General features: G+C 36.9%; 2 protein-coding genes across 4 annotated transcripts in view; one reads left to right on the forward strand and one right to left on the reverse strand.

Moving 5' to 3' along the window:
* LOC134477736 (endogenous retrovirus group K member 24 Gag polyprotein-like) overlaps window positions 1-19,275 on the forward strand; it is a 266,810-nt gene that overhangs the window by 152,131 nt on the left and 95,404 nt on the right. The window lies entirely within an intron of this gene.
* The window catches only part of Prmt3 (protein arginine methyltransferase 3), a 102,564-nt gene that overhangs the window by 51,508 nt on the left and 31,781 nt on the right, over window positions 1-19,275 (reverse strand). For all 3 annotated transcript variants that reach the window (XM_003462595.5, XM_063256796.1, XM_023561868.2), the window contains 2 exons: window positions 17,884-17,983; window positions 3,425-3,503 (listed from right to left, as the gene is read on the reverse strand). In XM_003462595.5, the coding sequence (XP_003462643.1) occupies window positions 3,425-3,503; window positions 17,884-17,983 (179 nt within the window). The remainder of the gene's footprint in view (window positions 1-3,424; window positions 3,504-17,883; window positions 17,984-19,275) is intronic.

A 19,275-nucleotide genomic window follows, 5' to 3' on the forward strand; every position in this document is an offset into this window, starting at 1 on the left:
TTAGGCCAATTTGGGTTTACTTCCACCTCTACACTGCTGCCTCCATTTTGGGCCTCCTGCCAAAATCCTGATGGACCTTTTATCTTCAGATTCTGACACATTTTTCATTAGATTTTTGTCAGATAGAAACTGTAATTGAATAATTATTCCAGCTTGTAGGTAAAATTAACGAAACGCTGACTAGACAAAAGCACCCTCTTAACAGACCATTTATAAATTCATGGCTTTGACATCTGTGTCCTTCTCGATTCACTGCCCAGAATTCATTTGTCACTGGAACAGCTAACATGGCGAACAGACAGATACGGGAAATCCTTCATCCCTTCGAAATGCCTCACAAACTTTTGAATACTAAAGGACAGTACTGAGATGTGCAAAAACATGATTCCTAGTAAACACCAGTATCACAGCTTGTATATAAATAGCCACACAGAAAAACACCTAGAACAAAAATAAGTCAACAACAAAGTGTGATTTTCCCAATATATAGAATAATAAAAAGATTTTGGTGAATTAAGAATAAATGATAGCAAAATACTTGATGTGTATAAAAGAAAATGTACTATACAGTTACCAAATTAGCAGATACTGCGGGAGTTAAATAAATTTAACTACTTTGTTTTATGTAAGGAAATCTTTGAGAACTGAGCAATACTTAACTTGGAAATTGCATCCATCAACATAAATAGCATAGGCCACTAGAGCGTAGCTAAACTAAGATGCAGATGCTTTGAAAAAGTGTATACTGAAAAGAAGTACAACAGGGTACCATTACAGTATTACTGAACACCACTGACACAATAAATGTGAAAAAATCAGAAGAATTAAGTAAATAATGAATTACGGAAATACTAAAAGAAATTTTTAAGCACTACAAACTAGTGTCCGTGATTATTTATATTTGAGGTAATCTATGCAGAAGTGTAGAAAATGTGAAGTATCTTTGCAGATACGGAATGCATAACAGGAAAAAATTTTATGAGCACGGATCAGACTTTCCAAAGCCAACCACAATGGGAAGTCCTGCTGCAAGGCAGAGCTGTGAGTGCATGCTGTCTACTGCACACTCTACTTTCCTGCTCCTCAGACTGTCTGTGTGCTGTTCTGTTACACGGCAGGGTTACTTCCTTTATAGAAGCAGGAAATGACAGAAACCCACTTTTCCTACTGCTCTAGGAGGTTAGGACATGACCACAGCTCCACTCACGATACAAACCAGAAGCTGTGTCTAATTTTCAGAAGCAGCAACGTCTACCACTGACAAGATCAGCAGTGCTACCTGTCTGCCTGTGTCCAGCATTACGGCATTAATGCTAGAAAAGTTGTAAGGTGATTCTGAGCATTTTCTAGCTACATATATAACCTTTCACTCAGCCTGCTTTTCCAATTCCAACACAAACTTTGTAACCTACTGTATGACTTTAATAAATTATTTTTCTGTTTGTTTCATTTAATCTGACTTCTTGAAATTTACAGTATGCAATTTATTTTGTAAATTACGCTTTTCTTTTACAAATAGGATCTGGCTCTGTTGCTCACACTAGTCTTGAACTCCTGAGTGCAAGAAATCCTCCTGCCTCAGCCTGCAGAGTGCTAGAGTTATAAGGAACATTATGTGCTTAGAAAACCAGTTTCTTGGTTATGTGAGATGTCATGTATAGTTGTGCCTGTATGAGGATTTTTCATTTCCTTAAATTCATCTCTCATGTCTTCAATCAAGAATTACTAATAAATACACTGTTCTACTTAAGGTTTTACTATGCATTTTAATATCTGATAACACTATTCCTCTTATACCTTTGCTACCCCAAAGACTATTTCAAAGATTTCCTTACTATTCTTCTTTACTTTTCCATACAAATTTAATTTCATTTGTTTGTTTTGTTTTGTTTTGTTTTGTTTTGTGAGACAAGGTCTTTCTATGTAGTTCACGCTGGTGCAGAACTCTCTGTGCAGCCCACACCGGTCTTGTGCTTGCAGCAGTCCTTCTGCCTCAGCCTCTCAAGTGCTCAGGTTATAGGCATGCACCACCACACCTACTCGTCATGTAAATTTTAGGAACAGCGTGTTTAGAAAAGCCTGCCAGTTGGATTATAGTTTTAAAAACTTCACCCTGGGGGCTGGAGATTTAGCTCAGTGGCATAAGCACCTGCCTTGCAAGCAGGTGGTCGTGAGTTCAATCCTCGGTACCGATAAAAAGGAAAAAGAAAAAAAAAAAAAAGATTAACAAAAAAAAAAAAAAAAAAAAAAAAAAAACTTCACCCTGTAGCCAGATGTGGTGGCACATGCCTGTAATCCCAATACTTAGTGAGGTTGATGCAGGAAGATCTTCTGAGTTTGAGACCAGCCTAGGCTACAAAGCGAGCCCATGAATAGCCTGAACTGCATAGTGAGACTGTCTCAAAGACTCCTGCCCTACCCAAAAACCTCTTCATCTGAAAACCAGAGAAGACCATGCAGTAATTCTCATGTGCCCATCTACCTTCAACAACTGTCATTTTTGGATTCTCTGTTCTTTGTTTTGGGCCTCACTGATTTTCAACTGTGCAACTGTCAAAGGAATTTCATCGAATACTAACGGGCAGGAGGTACAACCATGGACAAGGTCATTACTTGAACCTTACACTTTCTTTCCATCTATTTTTACGTAACATTTACCAGCTGTCTGCAGACCACTGAAACCATTTATCCTGGAACTCAGAAAAGGAAGGTGTGAAGAGAGCCAAGTGAAGGGGACAGATGGGATTCTACTTGGTTCTAAAGACTCAGTTCAGCAAATACTCTGCTGCTCCCTCATGTTCCAGTAGCTGTGGAGTTCACTGAAGTGATACAGGTGAACAAAACTTAAACCCTGTAAAACATACTCTCTTCTGTGGATGCAGCATTAATACGATAAAACGCTTTCCACAGATGTGGAAAAAACCCTCCACATTTTTATGCATTTATGTAATTGTGGGGTATATGGTGCTCTAAACAAGGAGTCATTGTTTAAATGTTATCATTAAATCACAGAGAAGCTAGCTTTATGTATTAACTAAAATTACGAACATTTGCCATTAAAGTCAATAGTCTCCAAAGTAGCATGAAATATGCTAGTGGAAAAAAAACCCAAGTAGATATCATGAGGATTAAAGTTGAAAAGGTGTTAAATTTTGATTTGAACATTAAAAACCTTCCAAAACCTGATTAAAAAACAAAAGTAAGTATTCTTGAAAATACCATTAGTCTGGAGTTCTATATACCTCATGTAATGTTCTGCTTTCAACAATATAATAAACAGATGTCATAAAGCTTCTTCTAATGGAAACATCTTTCATCTCCATTGGGAAGTCTCTCAGCCATGCATAGTTTATTTGAATTTCAAAGGTTCATTTGGTTCTACCAGACTAAAATTAGATTATTAACAATAAAATTTTATACTCACCTGATCCTCCTTTTATCAAGTATTTGTTCTTTGCATGAAGGACAGAATCTAACATAGACTCAAAAAGAAGAAAATATCCCTGCATAAAAAAAGGGAAAAGATAAATTTTAGAAATGGATAGCATTTGGACTCTTAATAATATTGTATATCAATATACTAATTATATAGTCTATGTCCCTGCCATATAATGTTTTACAATGTTTGAAATTATTTTTTGCAGTAAGTTCATCACTTATTGATCACTAGAAAATGGAGACAGGATATAAACTGGACCTAGAAAGTTTATTTGGCGGATAATATTAAATCTTTCCAATCTGTGTTCCACTTTCCAGCCACTGCATCTTCTTTAATAAAGGAAAACGTCAGATAGAAATTATCCATAAACCTGGAACGTTGCACTGTGAACCTGGAGCAGTAGTTCTGAAGTAGATTTTGTCCCCTGGAGGACATCTAGCAAGGCTAGAGAGAGCAAGGATGGGGACTGACAGCTGCCCCCAGCACTGCCTGGCAGAGCCAGGCATTCTGCAAAACACCCTCCAACTGACCACACAGCGAGCCACCTGTCCCAAGATGACAACGACTAAGGCTAAGAATCCCTAGTACGGAGCATTATTTCCCAAAGTGTTTCCTGCTCAGGGACCTTTCCTTTGATTAATATACTTAGTGAAAGAGGTTTGAGAAGCACTAGATGTATGTAGCATCAATACAGTATACAATCCCTCTTAGAGCTTCACACAGTAACACACCATTAAGTTCTCAATACTGCTACTGTTAACAGAACGCCACCACCCCCCATCAGCCACCCACCCCAGCCTACCCTCCACCCCCCGGGAACTTTCTCGCAGAGCTACACATCCAGCCTCTTTTAAATGCTGAGACAGGATCTTGCCAACTTTGCCCAGCTGGGTTTGAACTTCTGTCCTCTTGCCTCTGCCTCCCAGACTGCTGGAATTACAAGTATGTACCACCACACTTGGCTTGTTGAACACATAGTAACAAAATTTTATCTAATATTTGATTAACCTTTTTTTATAAAAAAAAAATTAACATCTATTAGCACCTTGCTACACCAGTGTTATTTGAAATAAAGTTCAGAAAATACTATCCCAGATTTTAGAGACATGAATTTTCTTCCCCCCCCCCAAAAATCGTAGTATAAATGAAAGGAAAACCTGCTATCTGTATCACAAATACACTATTTTGTGATTAACACTATATTTCAATAGTGTGCTAGCTGCCAAAAGAAATGACAAATCACGACTGAGAAACCGTCTTCTTCCTTCTAGGGCCTAGACTGAGGCTGCCCTATGCAGCCAGCAAGCCAGGTGCTCAGCGTAGAACGTACTGCATTACCTCTCCAGGTTCAAGCTGTGCTTTCTCCTTGCTATACTAATTCAAAGCTGTCCTCATGCTCTCATTTGTTCTGTGCACAAGTTATTGTCTGATGACATAAATACCATACAACATTCTTGAATCACATAAATGAAATTATTTACAGATTTCTGCAGAACAAGATAAACACACAAATTCAGAATGGATCCTGTTCTAAAGAGATTAACAGCAATATTTATAGGAAATACAGCTCCTAAGTTTGAACCGCTTTTAATGGAACCCAATTAAACTGCTGCTATCAACTATACCTTGGTAACTTCTTCCTACCCGACCCCACAACACTAGTTCATCGTGGGGAAAAAAATAGCTACCACCAAAGAGAGTTGGAACAAAGCTGATGCATTTGCATTAGGAAGGGTTTGGTGGAAATCTTTCTGGACAAATAGTAACAGGCTAAATGCTTAAAAGGTGGTTCTCCATGTGACCTGGGGACTCAAAAGAAAGTATAGAATTTGTGAATTCACCTATGAAACTTTTACCAATCTGACTTATGAACACAAATACTTGTAAATAGGTATTTATCTACTGATTAAAGTGAATTATAATCTATGCCAAAGAATTACTCAAAGAGAGGGCATATATTTATTTACCCACTTGGTAAAACATGTCGGTAGGGTAAAAAAATGATGGTTCATATTTCCATGACTGTCAAATTTTTAAACATTAAAACAAGTAGAAAATAAAATGTATAATGGCCAGTCTTTATTGGATGAGGGAAAATAGTTTATTATTGGTATGGTACTGTGTCAAACTATTTTCTAAAGTAGTATTACTCTTTCACATAATTAGCTAAATATTTCACTTCCATATGTTAATATTCCATTTTCTCTAACTTATAGACACATACCTCTTAATAACTGGAAACTAGCTCCTCCACCAATATCTTCTAATTTTTGTGTTTAAGGTAGTTTTTATAAATACTTGGGTTAAATTACACCGTATTTTAAAGTGGGTACTATGGTTAATACCAGTCTTAGGCCTGGGGATATAGCTCAATGGCATAGTGCCTGTCTGGCAAGTGCAAGATCCTGAGTTCGATTCCAGTTTCCAAACAAAAAATCAATGTTACAGTGGGCAAGAGGAAGAGGGTAGATGTCTAGGTTTACCATCATCGTGCCTTAGTTTCCACATCTGCAGAATGTTGTGGGGATGAGATATGTTAATACAAGCAAAGTGATTTGGAACAGTGAATTTTAAAATATGGCTGAATATAGAGTGGCTGAACCACACTGCCTAGAATCATGTTAACATTTAATTATAACCCAGGATTCAGGACTGATCTGTTTGCTCTTTTTTAAAAGTCTATCAGAATAAATTTTCTTGATTCGCTTATTTTTTCAGACCACACAAGGCTATGTGTATATGGGTGAAGACAAGAAAATATAAAATCACCCGGAATTTCTCTACAACCAAGAAATACTACTTAAAAAAATCAGTAATAGTGATATGATAAAGTTGGTGCCAATTCCAACTTCAAGATTCTTCCCACAGAAGGTATCACAACAATGTTTTAGTCCACAAACAAAAACCTCAGCTTCACTTACTGTCCTCAGCTTTGGATTTACATGTAAGATTTTCTCAAGTGTCTGCTTCCATTGGAAGTACAAAACACGAATAAGCATCTTTCCAAATATCCAACAGTGATTACTTTTATCTAAGTTAGAATCCTGAGCATACAATATTTTATAAATCTATATAACAGAATTTTTCTAAGAAGGGTCTAAATAAATATGAAAGAAACCAGTTTTAGAGAAGTTGACTTATTCAGTCATACAGCTGGATAAAAACACAAAAAATTTTAGCTCTTCTCACAAAAGACTGTCTTGAGTGCCTGACTTAAAAACTACGAATCAACTCCACTAGGCAACAATCAAGACAGAGAGACAGGACAAACCAGAAAAGACATTACCCATTCATTCAGTCATCACTAGGTCAGAATTTCCAAAACCTGAGAGTCAAGTGTTTTTGCTGATATATGAAAAGGATTTAACAAAATACCCGGCACTCGGTTACAACGAAAGCCCACAAAAGGCCACAAGACATGCGTATTTCCTATGGTGGGGTTCATCGCACAAAGCCAGTGACTAGGAGCTAAAATGGGTAGCAGCGGGAGGCTAAAGCAAGTCTTCTTTCACCTCCTTTCCATCTCCTTTCTGTCTCCTCCCTGGGGTAGCACTGAGAATACTGTCTTCACTATGTCTATTTTATCTGAATAGCAAGATCTGGTATGGCTAAGTATATAAAGAAGTGTCTCCAGTACTCTTTAAGTTAAACACAGCCAGGAAATGAATGAAAGAGCATTACCATGGAACAGAACAGATGACATATCTCTTCATATTTAGGGAACATGTAACAGTATTTATGACTGGAACTGATGGCAGACAATTTTAGTGTTCACTTGTCTCGCTTGGTAAACTGATTTCTGCATAACTACATCCACGGTGAGGCTGTATCCCTACGTTTCTCTGCCAGGTGGTCTAAACCACCAGTGTTACATGTATGATTGTCCCATCAGGTAAGTTTTTAAAAAATTAATTTCATTAATAAAAGATCAATGAAAGTGATCGGATTCATTTGTACCACCAGTGGTACAAGCTGTCTAATAAGTCATATATGTGCCACTGGTGGGGATTGTGTTATTACATGGCTAAAAAGGACTTCTCTGATGTCTTTATGCAAAATATAGTATTCTCTTCTTTCCTTGTTAAAGTCGTTTTCTGGGAAGGGTGTCTATTTCATCACAGCACTTCAAAATTAAAATATTATTTATTTTATGCTTATTTTGTCCTCTTACTAAAAGAGAAGCTCCAAAGGTACAAAGACTAAGGCATATCATTTGAAGGCATATTCCTAAGAGATGGAAATGTGCCTGGCATGTAGAATTTTTGAAAAGAATAAATGAAGGGTTAATGTTGTATGTGGGTATAATTATATTTGTCAAAATTAAACAGTAATTTGTTTTTAAAATTTTTCTGTCAAAAATTAAGATTATTTTAAATTAATTGTTTTCCAAAATTGTCAAATAATAATAGTGGTAAAGCTATTAAAATTTGGTAAAGTACTTTGGTAAATATTACAATCATCTAATTCTTCTCCAAAGGACATTTTATTTCATCTTAACTGATGAGGAAACTAGGGCTTAGAAATTAAGGACTGATAAACAGCTCCGTCACACAAACAATAAGTGAATCAAGCAGAATCCGAACTCTGTTCTAACCACCAGGTCATGTTCTGAATCACTATTCTATGTTATTTCTTAGGTCTATTGCTTGACTGTCACTAATTTTTAGTATTTGCGTTAGACATTAGTATTTGCATTAGACACAGAGCTAAAGAGCTTTAAAGTGAATTCACCACAGACCATAGTAACCTGGGTTAGAATTTTGTGTAGTATGTGACTCAGAATATTTGAGAATGATATCTTACACATCAACCATTGTGGAGATATTAGTTGGAAAAAATCAAAGTACATTATTAGAAAATTATGCAGAACTGATATATATATTACGAGTTTAATGGAGCAGATGGGAGAGATCCATGTAAGTAAGTACTGGTAGCTAATGGTCATCATCCTTTTTCTTCACTTTCCTAAGGCGCTCACAAGACCAGACAGCTTGCACTCTGGGGAACTGTCCTTGGTTTGGGCCCAAGTTGTCTGTTTGTGCCACCTGAAAGCTTCCCTCCAAAGACTCTGCCATGAGATTAGACTGGGATGTCAACGGCTGCTGCCTCACATGTAGGTGCCATCTGGCAGGGAAATTATACCTAATCCTTCTTCTAAAATGCTCACAGGGCAGTCTTCTTTCAAGAGACATTTACTTTTTAAAATTAAATATTGTACTTACCCTCCAAAAATTAAGCACTACAAAGGAATATATGGAATTAAATCCAGGACTAGAATATTGACATTATTCACTGACACATAAGCCTTATTTTTAAAATGCCTGGTAGGATATCTTCTTGGCACAGGCTCATTCATAATAGAAACTTGTGATACTTTCAGTATAAAGTGTTTCTCTTCTCGAACATTTTTTAAAAATAACAATGACTGATATACCCCTAAGAAAAAATTTTAATCAAGGGTGACACAGAATAAAATGAAGAGTTAATCTGGAGAAAGACTGGTAACGAATAGTCAATAATATGGAGGCTTAAAACTGAAATTAAAAAGTTACTTGCAACAAATATACAACCCACAATGTCTAATCCTAATTTAGTAGAATTCCTGGATTAAAGAATATGCATAAATTTGCTGACTTTATCTACATACATCACCAAATTGCCCCACAGAAAGACTATGATAATTTTTATTCTTACAATTCTGTGAGTAAAGAACTAAACATAAGAGAAAGGTATTCATGAAAAATATTTATGTTCTTTGGGGAAAAAAATACTAGCCATAAGTAAAGAGACCAATGTTATGGCCTGTATCTAGATATTCCCCCAACCACTCAAGGTTCTAAGAGGGGCTTTTTGGAGGTGGCTGGACCTAGTGTGTGTTGCTGTGATCAAGGATGTGACGCCGGGACTGATTCACACTGCAATGCTAGGATTAAAGCTGCCCCACCTGGGTGTGAATGCTACCTGCCTTCAGGCGGGTAGCCTGGATAGGACAGGAGGGACAGAAAGAGAAGAGGGCTTGCTGCTGTCACTTTGCTTGCTGGTTTTGCTGCCTTCTGCCTGCCACGAAATGTTTTTCCTCTGCAATACTCCCCTGCCTCAGAAGTGGCCAACTACAAACTGAAAGCTCTACAAACTGTGAGTCAAATGAACCTTACTTCCCCTAACTTTGGGTGTCATATTTTATCTCAGCACTGAGAAAAAAAAAAAAAAAAAACTGAGACAACCAATAAATCTGACCATTTTAAAAAACAGTCCTGCTCAAGAAAAAAGAATCAAAAGTTAAGTTAGAAAAGATACTGATTCTCTGGACACCCACATGTATACGTATATTTCTATCTCCAAAGAAAGAACCATGATTATTTTATTTTTTAAAATGTAGCACAAACGAAAAATGGGCAAAAGTATTTCACGATATAAGATATACATGATATAAGAAATACAAATAGCTATTAATCATATCTAAAGATGCCAAAAGTCATCAATAATTCAAACAAAATGGAAACCACTCCTTGAGAACTAGACTAGTGGTCAGACAATATCCACTGCAGGCCAGCCTAGAGAGGCATGAGGTAAAAATTTCACTGCTTTGGAAAAGGCTGACATCATTTGGTAATATGGAAGACAAGCACAGCGTATGATTTAGCATCTGTACTTCTAATTACTCACAGGTTTAAATGTGACTAAATACACAGATACACTGTAGTATTTGGAAACCTGCAAGCTAGGAGTGTAGGTCAGTGGCTGAAAGCTTGCCTAACATGCGTGAAGCTTGGTTTCAATCCTCCATCACCAAACAAACAAGACAGAAAAAATACCTGTAAATGACCCAGTCCTCATCACTAGCAGATGATAAGATACATTCCTACAACAGCATACACAGAATGAAAATGAACAGATTGGCCAAATACAATATTGTAAAAGCATAAAGGAAAGCAAGGAAATAATTACTGTAAAGGTCAGAAGAGTGGTTACTTCTGGGATATGAAGGAGTTGTAACCAAGAAACACCATTAAGGCTGCATTTTATATCTTCTTGATCTATCTGGTGACTACACAGGTGCTCATTCTAAGTGGCTATTCCATACCTGTAAGTTTATGCAATTTTTGAGTGTATTTCACAACTTAAAAGGTTGTAAGAGGAAGACTTATGACTGCTTAAATAAATCTGAAACAAACCTTTCCTTCCTTCATTTTGGGTGTTGGGATGTTTCGTCCCAGCAATGAGAGAAAAGTAACCGAGACACAGCGGCTATCAGTATGGGAATGAGACTAATTCTTGAGTATAAATTCTTCCATCTTTTGAATTTTATCATATGGTTACATACTATTTGTTCATAAAATTAAGGGGAAAGGGAGAATAATCTCAAAGAACCTTATGATCTTTCATACTTTAAAGGAAAGAAAAGTGGAATTGATATTCAAAAAGATTATTGAGTCTTGACAGAGTTATACATGGTCTTCAATTCCCAGTAAGATTATGCACTGAACAGTGAAAATACTGTAAATAAGACAGCACATCAACTGTGTACCCTCATAACAACGTGACCCCCTAGGCACTGCTGGGCACTGTGAGAGCTCCGCACTCCACAGAGCTAGTCAAGGAAAAGATTAAGTTTCAAACTTTGAGGTATGGTGTCTACAGAATGTGTACCACTCTTACATCACTGTAAAGCCCCCTAACCTTAAGCTGAGCCACCTTAAATTGGGGTGCATATGGTATCTATATGCTACATATTAGAAGAGCATTTTAAATATAGAAACTTCAAGCATGCATGATGTGGTTCAATGCTAGAAAGTTTGCCAGGTATGTGGCAGGCTCTGGGTTTGATTTCCAGCACTGTCCCTCCCAAAAAAGATAAAAAACATGTATTTATGTAACATTCAAAAATCAACCCATTCTAATGTCTACATTAATATCAAAATACACTAGAACTAAAATATTATCAGGATCCGAGAATACAACTTCATAATGGTGAAGCCGAACTTTATCCAGAATATATAATAATCCTAGTGCATATACACAAAAATATTTGAAGAAAAAAATGACAGAAGTAAAAAGTGAAACAATCTTGAACTGTAACAGAAATTATTATTCTTTCAGTAATTAATGGTACATAATTTCTAAAAGATTTGAAAGACTTGAATGATATAACCAACTTAATCCAAATAATTACGTAACACTCCTTTCACTGAAAATAGACTATTTTTTTTTTTAAATCACTGTGAGACATTCAATAACACAGACTATATGCTAGTCCACAAAACAGGTCTGAAAATAGCTGAAGGAAGACAGCAGAGGATTTCTCATCACGAAATTAAATTAAAAGTCAGTAACACACACCTTGGAAATTAATTCAAAATACACAAAATTACTGAAGGATAAACTGGTTGCCTTTTCTGTATTACTATATAATCAAAAGACAATACATCTTACGTGTATCACAAACGCTTACCAGAGTCAACACTATCTATTATTTTACTGGACCACTACTCTCCACTGAAGAGGCATCAGGATCATGGTGATAACTGCCCCGATGAGGCAACACTCAGTGCTCACTACTGCCCTATACACCTCCTTCCTTCCTCTTCCTGCACCTCATAACACGCGATTCACACTTTTTAGTATGGTGACTGCTGGAGCACATGATAGGATGAGAGATCATTTTGTCTAAAGGATCGTCTGAGTCTGAAACTAGTTTAAAAGTCCTTCTTCCACTAGATGGCACTCTGACTTAATAAAACACCAATGTCAAGCCGCCCTTTTTCCTTAAAACTGTGCAATAAGCAGTTCTATCAAAGAAAAATGAATCATTTTGAGAGCTTTCCAAAAGCATGGGTAGCTCTTATTCCAGAACTACAGAACCAGTTTTCATGGCTGAGGAGTGTGGATGCATTTTTATTTCGAAAATACTGACAATCCTTAACCTGGCTTTTGAAAATTATTAATTGTAAGTAGGTATTGCATTATTAGAAGTAAAATTGAATAAGGTGGCATTTTATTAGACAGAATTCTATTAAAGAAGCGTTAAGAACAATCTGCACTATGGTCTGAATGTAGCTCCCAAGTTCACATGCTGAAACCCACCCTGCACTGTGGGAAAACCCTGGGGAGAGATCAGGGGCCTTGCACAAGGGCCTGAGGGAGGAAGTCTGTTCCCATCTGTGGGTCTCCCGCATAAGTGTCTGTCCCTTCGGGAGCATCAAGCAACAAGGTGTCACCTTGGAAGCAGCAAGCAGACCCTCACTACATTCCAAACCTGCTGGGGCATTTAGACTTCCAGCCTCCAAAGTGGGAAATATTTTTATTGTTTATAAATTACTCAGTCTTGGGTACTTTGTTACAGCACCACAGACTAACTAGAATGACCCTATAAACACAGTGATCCAATAAACGTGTATAAATTATGCATCTTAGTTTGTCTACTAATACTTATATATAACTCAGGACTTAAGAAACAGGATCTCGTTCAGTTTCTTGCCACAATTCACTTTAAGAACTCCTGAGCCGGGGCTGGGGATTTAGCTCAGCGGCATAATCGCCTGCCTTGCAAGCAGGCAGTCGTGAGTTCGATCCCTGGTACCAAGAAAAACGAAAAACAAAAACAAAAACAAAAAAAAAAAAAGAACTCCTGAGCCTCTAAACGCAAGAAGCACGAAAGAAAAGATTTTGCTGGGTACATCAAGAAGCTGGCTTTGAACTTGAGACATTTGCTAAACCTAGTAAATGAACACAGAGAAAAAGACAAAACCCACAGCTCAGCCTGGGCAAGAAGGCAAGAGTAAAAGAATTCACAATCTCACCTGCTGTGGCCCCCACCACCTCCACCTGGTTAGAACCGTGGCACTGAGAGGTCAGGCACAAGACGCTTCCTTGGCCCCACCCCATCTCCAACAGCCTTTAAACACAAGTCAGGCCTTCTGTGAATGCAAAATGCTACATAGCACCTGCTGGGGGAGGAAAAACCTCAAGCCAAAGCTACTAATTCAAAAGTAATCCTAAAAAAATAGAATAGAATAGAATAAAATAGAACAGAACAGAACAGAAGTAACACTGCAACATACTCTTGCAAGATTGTGGAAAAACAGGTACTCCCATACCACTTCTGCTAAGAATCAAATTACTGAGGGTTGTATTTCAATAACAGAGATATTACATAGCATTAACTCTCTGATCCATCAACTCACCACTGGGATGTAAAATGGAATGACATATGCAAAAGAATATGCAACACAGTATCACTGTAAAAGAATAAAAGGAAAGCAAATGAATATTGATTGTGTACATACTATCTATGCAGTGGGATATTATTCAGCCAGAGACAAGAAGGAGCATTTACCTGAAACAGATATATAGTAAGTCCCTGACTTACAAACATACAAGTTGCAAACACATCGTGGAAATAGCTCCCACGCCTGACAGACACTCAGAGCTGTGCTGTGGTGCTTACTGTATAAAGCATTGGTTGGTGGTAGCATAGTACACTGGGGGACTTAGTGCATTTTCACATAAATGTTTGGTGTTTTTGTGCTTTACAGTACATATTTGTGTCAAAGGTGTGTAAGACTCACTTTGCGAACTTATGAATGAATCTGACCTAATAACATTCTCCTGGAACTGAACTTGTTTGTAAGTTGGGGATCTACTATAATTTTAAACTGCAAAAACCACATATATGGAACATGTTAACTTTTACATAACACAAGGATGAAAATACGTGTAACATTTTCCAAACAAATCCAGAGTTAAGAAGAAAATGATAAGCAGATGTGGTAGCACACACTTGTAATCCCAGAACTCCAGGAGGCTGAAGCAGGGGTATCAGAAGTTTGAGCCCCAGCTGGGTGACTTAGGGAAACCCTGTGTCAAAAACAGTTAAAACAGGCTGAAGAGAAAGCTTTGTTCATTGTGGCTTTCCTCAAATGTTTTACATTCCAGGCTTCTCCCACACTGCCCACTCATGGACACCCTGCTCAACTTTCAAGGCCTTCTGAAATTTAGGCGGGAGCCTCCCTGACCCTCAATCCTTGCGTTCTGCATGTCTGTAAAAGCAGCACCATGTGGATAATGTCAAGGTCTGCTGCCAGCTTGACCAGGAGTTGGGGCCCCTTGAATTAGAGATGCAGAAACATCTCAGTTCCTGGATGACTAAGCATTGAGAAGCAAATTGTAAGGAATGAACTCCTTAGGTGGCAATTCTCAAGCACACTGCAGAGCTTTTCCCTCTTGCAATTTTGAGCCCCCAGAGGATGGAGCCTTGCTGATTTCAGACATGCTATTAAGTCATTTTTCCTGTTGTCTCCAGGTCAAAGCACTTGGCTTTTCAATGCGAATCTTTTCAAGCACTCTTCTGCCCTTCTTTGTGGGTCCTTTCTTTCTGGCAAAATGACAAACTTAAAAATGAACTTTATGCTCTTGCTTTTCAGTGAAAACTTGGCTAAAAGTCATCATGCCACCCAAAACTCGTGTCTTCTCAGGTCTGACTAGAATCTCCCATCTAGCTCAGGTCACAGCATTCTAGGGATTCTCTAGTCAGCATCATTAATCCTTTCCTAACTCCAAAAATACTTGCAAAATGCTTCCAAGGTTTCTGAAACATGTACTCATGTACAGTCAGAGCAATGGCCCCACTCGCAGTATATGACCTTAGTCACTTCCTAGTCTCTGAGACACAATATCCAGCACCTGAAACTTACAGGAGAAGTTTACTTTGGCTCATAGCTTGTAGGTTTCAGTCCATAGCTGGCTGACTTTGAAGCAGAAGGAGCATGCTGGAAGGGCCACAGCATAAGAAAGCAGTTCTCCTCATGCTGAAGGCCACAGAAAGAAAGAGGAGGCAGGAAGGGAGACATACCTTCCAGGTCACCTCCACAGTGACCTTCTCTTCAGGTCACACCCACCTCCTCACAGCAGGAAGCTCTAAGTGCCAATAATCCAATCATCTTCCAAACACAGGAGGCTTTGGGGGCATTTTAGATCTAAACCATAGCATCTACTTTTTGTGAAATCAGGATTACCAGCTTGGAGAAAGAACTATCCATGGAAATGAGATCTGGTATCAAGAAATGAAGCAGAAATTCTGGCAAAAAAGGACAAGCCCTTCACCCCTGTCCTCAGAACAGAGAAAAGTAGGTCAATTTATGAAAACACAAAATTCTCAAACTGTTAAAGAGAAAAATCAGTTGATTTCAAACAGGGTATACAAATAGTAAGAAAAATAAAATTCAAAGATGAGATAGTAAAACAAGAAAATGAGATAAGAAATTAGAAACTCAGCGAAGTAAAATGAGGAATGAGTATCATTTAGCAATGCATAAAACAGAAGCAGGAAGCAACATAACAGAGCTGAAAATCTAATTCCATCAGAAGAAAGACTTGAGATAAACACAAGTGGATTAAAAAAGACAGAGACGGGGCTGGGGATTTAGCTCAGCAGCATAAAGCGCCTGCCTTGCAAGCAGGCAGTCTAGGCAACATAAGAACCACCCAACTTATTGACATGTGAAAATGTGCCACTGAAGTAAAGGACATCTAATCAAATCTGTCTTTATATGCCTACAAAGCTTAATTTGGAATAATGTAAAAGATACATTTTCAAAGAAAAGTACAAGTCTCTAGAATAATGAAGATGCTATCAGCCAATGTGTAGCATAAATTATTTAAAAGTATTCCCAAGTAAATGCTTCAACAGTGCTTTCTCTAAAGCACTGTTTTAGCATAATCTTTGAAGATATGTTGGATTTTTAATTAGTGAGGACTAACTTCATACTTCTCATTCAATTCAAAAGAGAAACTAGTGTTGATATGTATTCTTTGGCATGTGAGAATAAAAATACAGTGATTATGAATTGTTAAAAGTCAAATCTAGCCTTACCCCCTCCTTCAAAAACCAGAATCAATGGTTCTTACATGCTAAGAAATGTAAACAAACATTGCCATTATGGTAAATGATATGGAGGTTCTTCAAAAAACTAAAAACACATTATGATCCAGCTATCCTAACCACCAGGCTTTCCATAGAAATAATATCAGTACACCAGTGTATGCTAACAACCTGCACTCCACATTTACTGTAGCAAACAATGGCCAACATCTGGAATAAACTGAGATGTGTCCACCAAACATGAATGGATAAAGAAACGTAATATAAACACATAACAGATTATTATATAGCCATTAAAAATAGTAAAATCTTGTTATCTGCAGCAACACAAGTGGAACTAGAGGACATTACATTAAGTTCAATAAGCCAGGTACAGAAAGACAAATACCATCTCTTCTCCTTGTGCAAACTAAAAGATGTTGAATTCATGTAAGAGGACAACAGAAGAATGATCACTAGGAACTAGCACTGGGCGTGGGGGGGGGGGGATGGGATAAAGCCTACCAACATACAAAGAGTAATTACAGTACTACTGGTATTCTCTACTTCAAGAGGGTGATTATAATAGCACACAACTTACTACATGTTTTCTAAGGCACTAGAAGCAAGGCATTCAAAGGTTCCCAACAAAAAGAAATTATAAATGTTTGAAGAGATGGAAATTCTAATGATTCTGATGCGACCATTATACACTGTACATGTGTATGGAATTAGTACCCCAAACTCTTACGTATAATCTGAAAAGAAATCAAGCACTGTTTCTTTCATATACCATAGAATAACTGCCAACAGTTGATATGTTTAAGTCTCAATTAAAACACATTATTTTATTAAGTAGGAATATTTTAAGAACTTCCAAAAATTTCTGCTGTTTGGCTAGGATTGTGATTATGTTTATTCAAAATTCATATAAAATATAAACAAAACTCATTAATTTTTGATAATTCTTTTTTTGAAAATACATTTACTGAATATACCTTAAAAACCAAATTTTCCAAATGGTTAAGGAATCTTGTCTATTGGAAGTTATCTATTCAATTTTCATCAAACTGGCATTTCAATAAATCAGTAAATACTATTAGTCTGAAATTATATATATTTTAAACTAAATATTTCTCCTTCAATAGCAATCTATAGTTACACAACATATTTTTATTATTTTGGTAACAGCAATGAATTCTATTTTATGTGAAACAGGACATTGATTATACAGCCTAAAAGATCACAAAGACAGCATTCAGCATGAATAATAAAAGGGGAAACAGGCTAATTTTCAGAAGTAGTCCCAACATGTGTGTGGAGGCTTTTAAGATGACATTTAGGTTTCTACAAATTGGGAAAGTAGAAAAATAATTATTACAATTTTAAAGGGAAAACATTGATTCTTTTGTAAAAACATGATGGCCAGTAACGTAGTACCATTTTAGAATAAATTGTCATAAAAACTGTTGTTATTTTTAAAATACTGCCACCATTCTGCCACTTAATACATTATGATTGGAGGAAGAAAAGCTGTATAGCTTTTCTTTTATCAATGAAAGCACTTTTTCTGGTGAACACTTACCATCCATTCAGATATAATAACATCCACTTTTTCTACAGGAAGATGAACTTCTTCGATCTTTCCTTTAATTAGTACAATAGTATCTTCAAGTTTATTTAGTCTGAAAATTATCATAATGGATTACGTTAGTACATTTACACAGGTTGTAAAAACTAGTTAAATTACATTTTTTTTTTTTTTGTCAACTGTTCACATTGTTTTGTGGAACAAAAAGGGGTTCAAAGTTTATCCTGTGCATACTGTAACAATCTTTTGGTTCTCCCATGAATGCTGAAGATGTTTCCAGTTGATATGGCAGTATGCTAAACCAACTGAAAACTTCCTGTTGGAAAGAAATCAGTTTTACAAAAAATACATGCCAATAAACTGTGTTTTTAAAAAATAAAAAGATGTGTGTGAGGGGGATGAAGACAGAACACCAACAATGAAAGTGCCATTTAACACCATAAGTAAAGTAGGTTATAAGCATGTGCGAATATGGTGAAATCAAACTTAATTCAATTCACAGGTTTTTCAAAGACAATACAAAGAGGCAATGTAAAATATTTTGTTGGACGTTTTAAAAACAGACTTTAGGTTGAAATGAGAACAGTTTAGCTACATTGGGCTTAATAAAATTATTACAAAGCTAAACTAAAAATAAAATAAAGGGAAGTCATAGTGGTGAAAGAAACCTTTGACTTCCAAGCCAGATCTTCTAGTACTTTGACTAGCTGACTCTCAGTACTTAACTCTCTGACTCTCGCCAAGCTCTCATCTCATGGGGCAGTGTGTTTGCATGTGAGAGACTTAACACTTGTCCTACTTACTTCACAGGCTATTGGGGATCAAATATTTTTAAGAACTGTGCGTATGCTGCAAGCACTACATAATAATGATATCATGAATAGCAAAAATACTGCATGTTCCATAAAACCCAAATTCTTACTCCAACCACAATTTAACTTGCCCAGTGGTGTTCATTAGATATTTTTATGCTTGACCGTAAGATTAGCACATATAAATAACTTCAGAAGGTTAAAATCAAGCTGTAAGGGGGCTGGGGATTTAGCTCAGCGGCATAAGCGCCTGTCTTGCAAGCAGGCAGTCATGTGTTTGATCCCTGGTACCGATGAAAAGGAAAAAGACAAAAAAAAAAAAAAAAAAAAAAAAAAATCAAGCTGTAAATTGAAGGTATATTTAATCACGAAATTTTAAGTCCTCAAGCCTCAGAAAAGGTACATTTCGAAGATAAAGGATTTTTTGGTATCAAAGGAGATAGTCTCACTTCATCAAGGTATTATTTACATATATGTATTTGTTTTAAGAATATATTTTGTTGAATTCTGAAAAACATTAATATAGGGTGACCACTACCATCCTCAGGACACAGAGCATTTCCAGTTCTGTTGA

This window comes from Cavia porcellus, unplaced genomic scaffold, assembly GCF_034190915.1.
Source record: "Cavia porcellus strain 051 isolate PalLab524CR breed Dunkin Hartley unplaced genomic scaffold, mCavPor4.1 scaffold_9, whole genome shotgun sequence".
Classification (NCBI taxonomy): domain Eukaryota; kingdom Metazoa; phylum Chordata; class Mammalia; order Rodentia; family Caviidae; genus Cavia; species Cavia porcellus.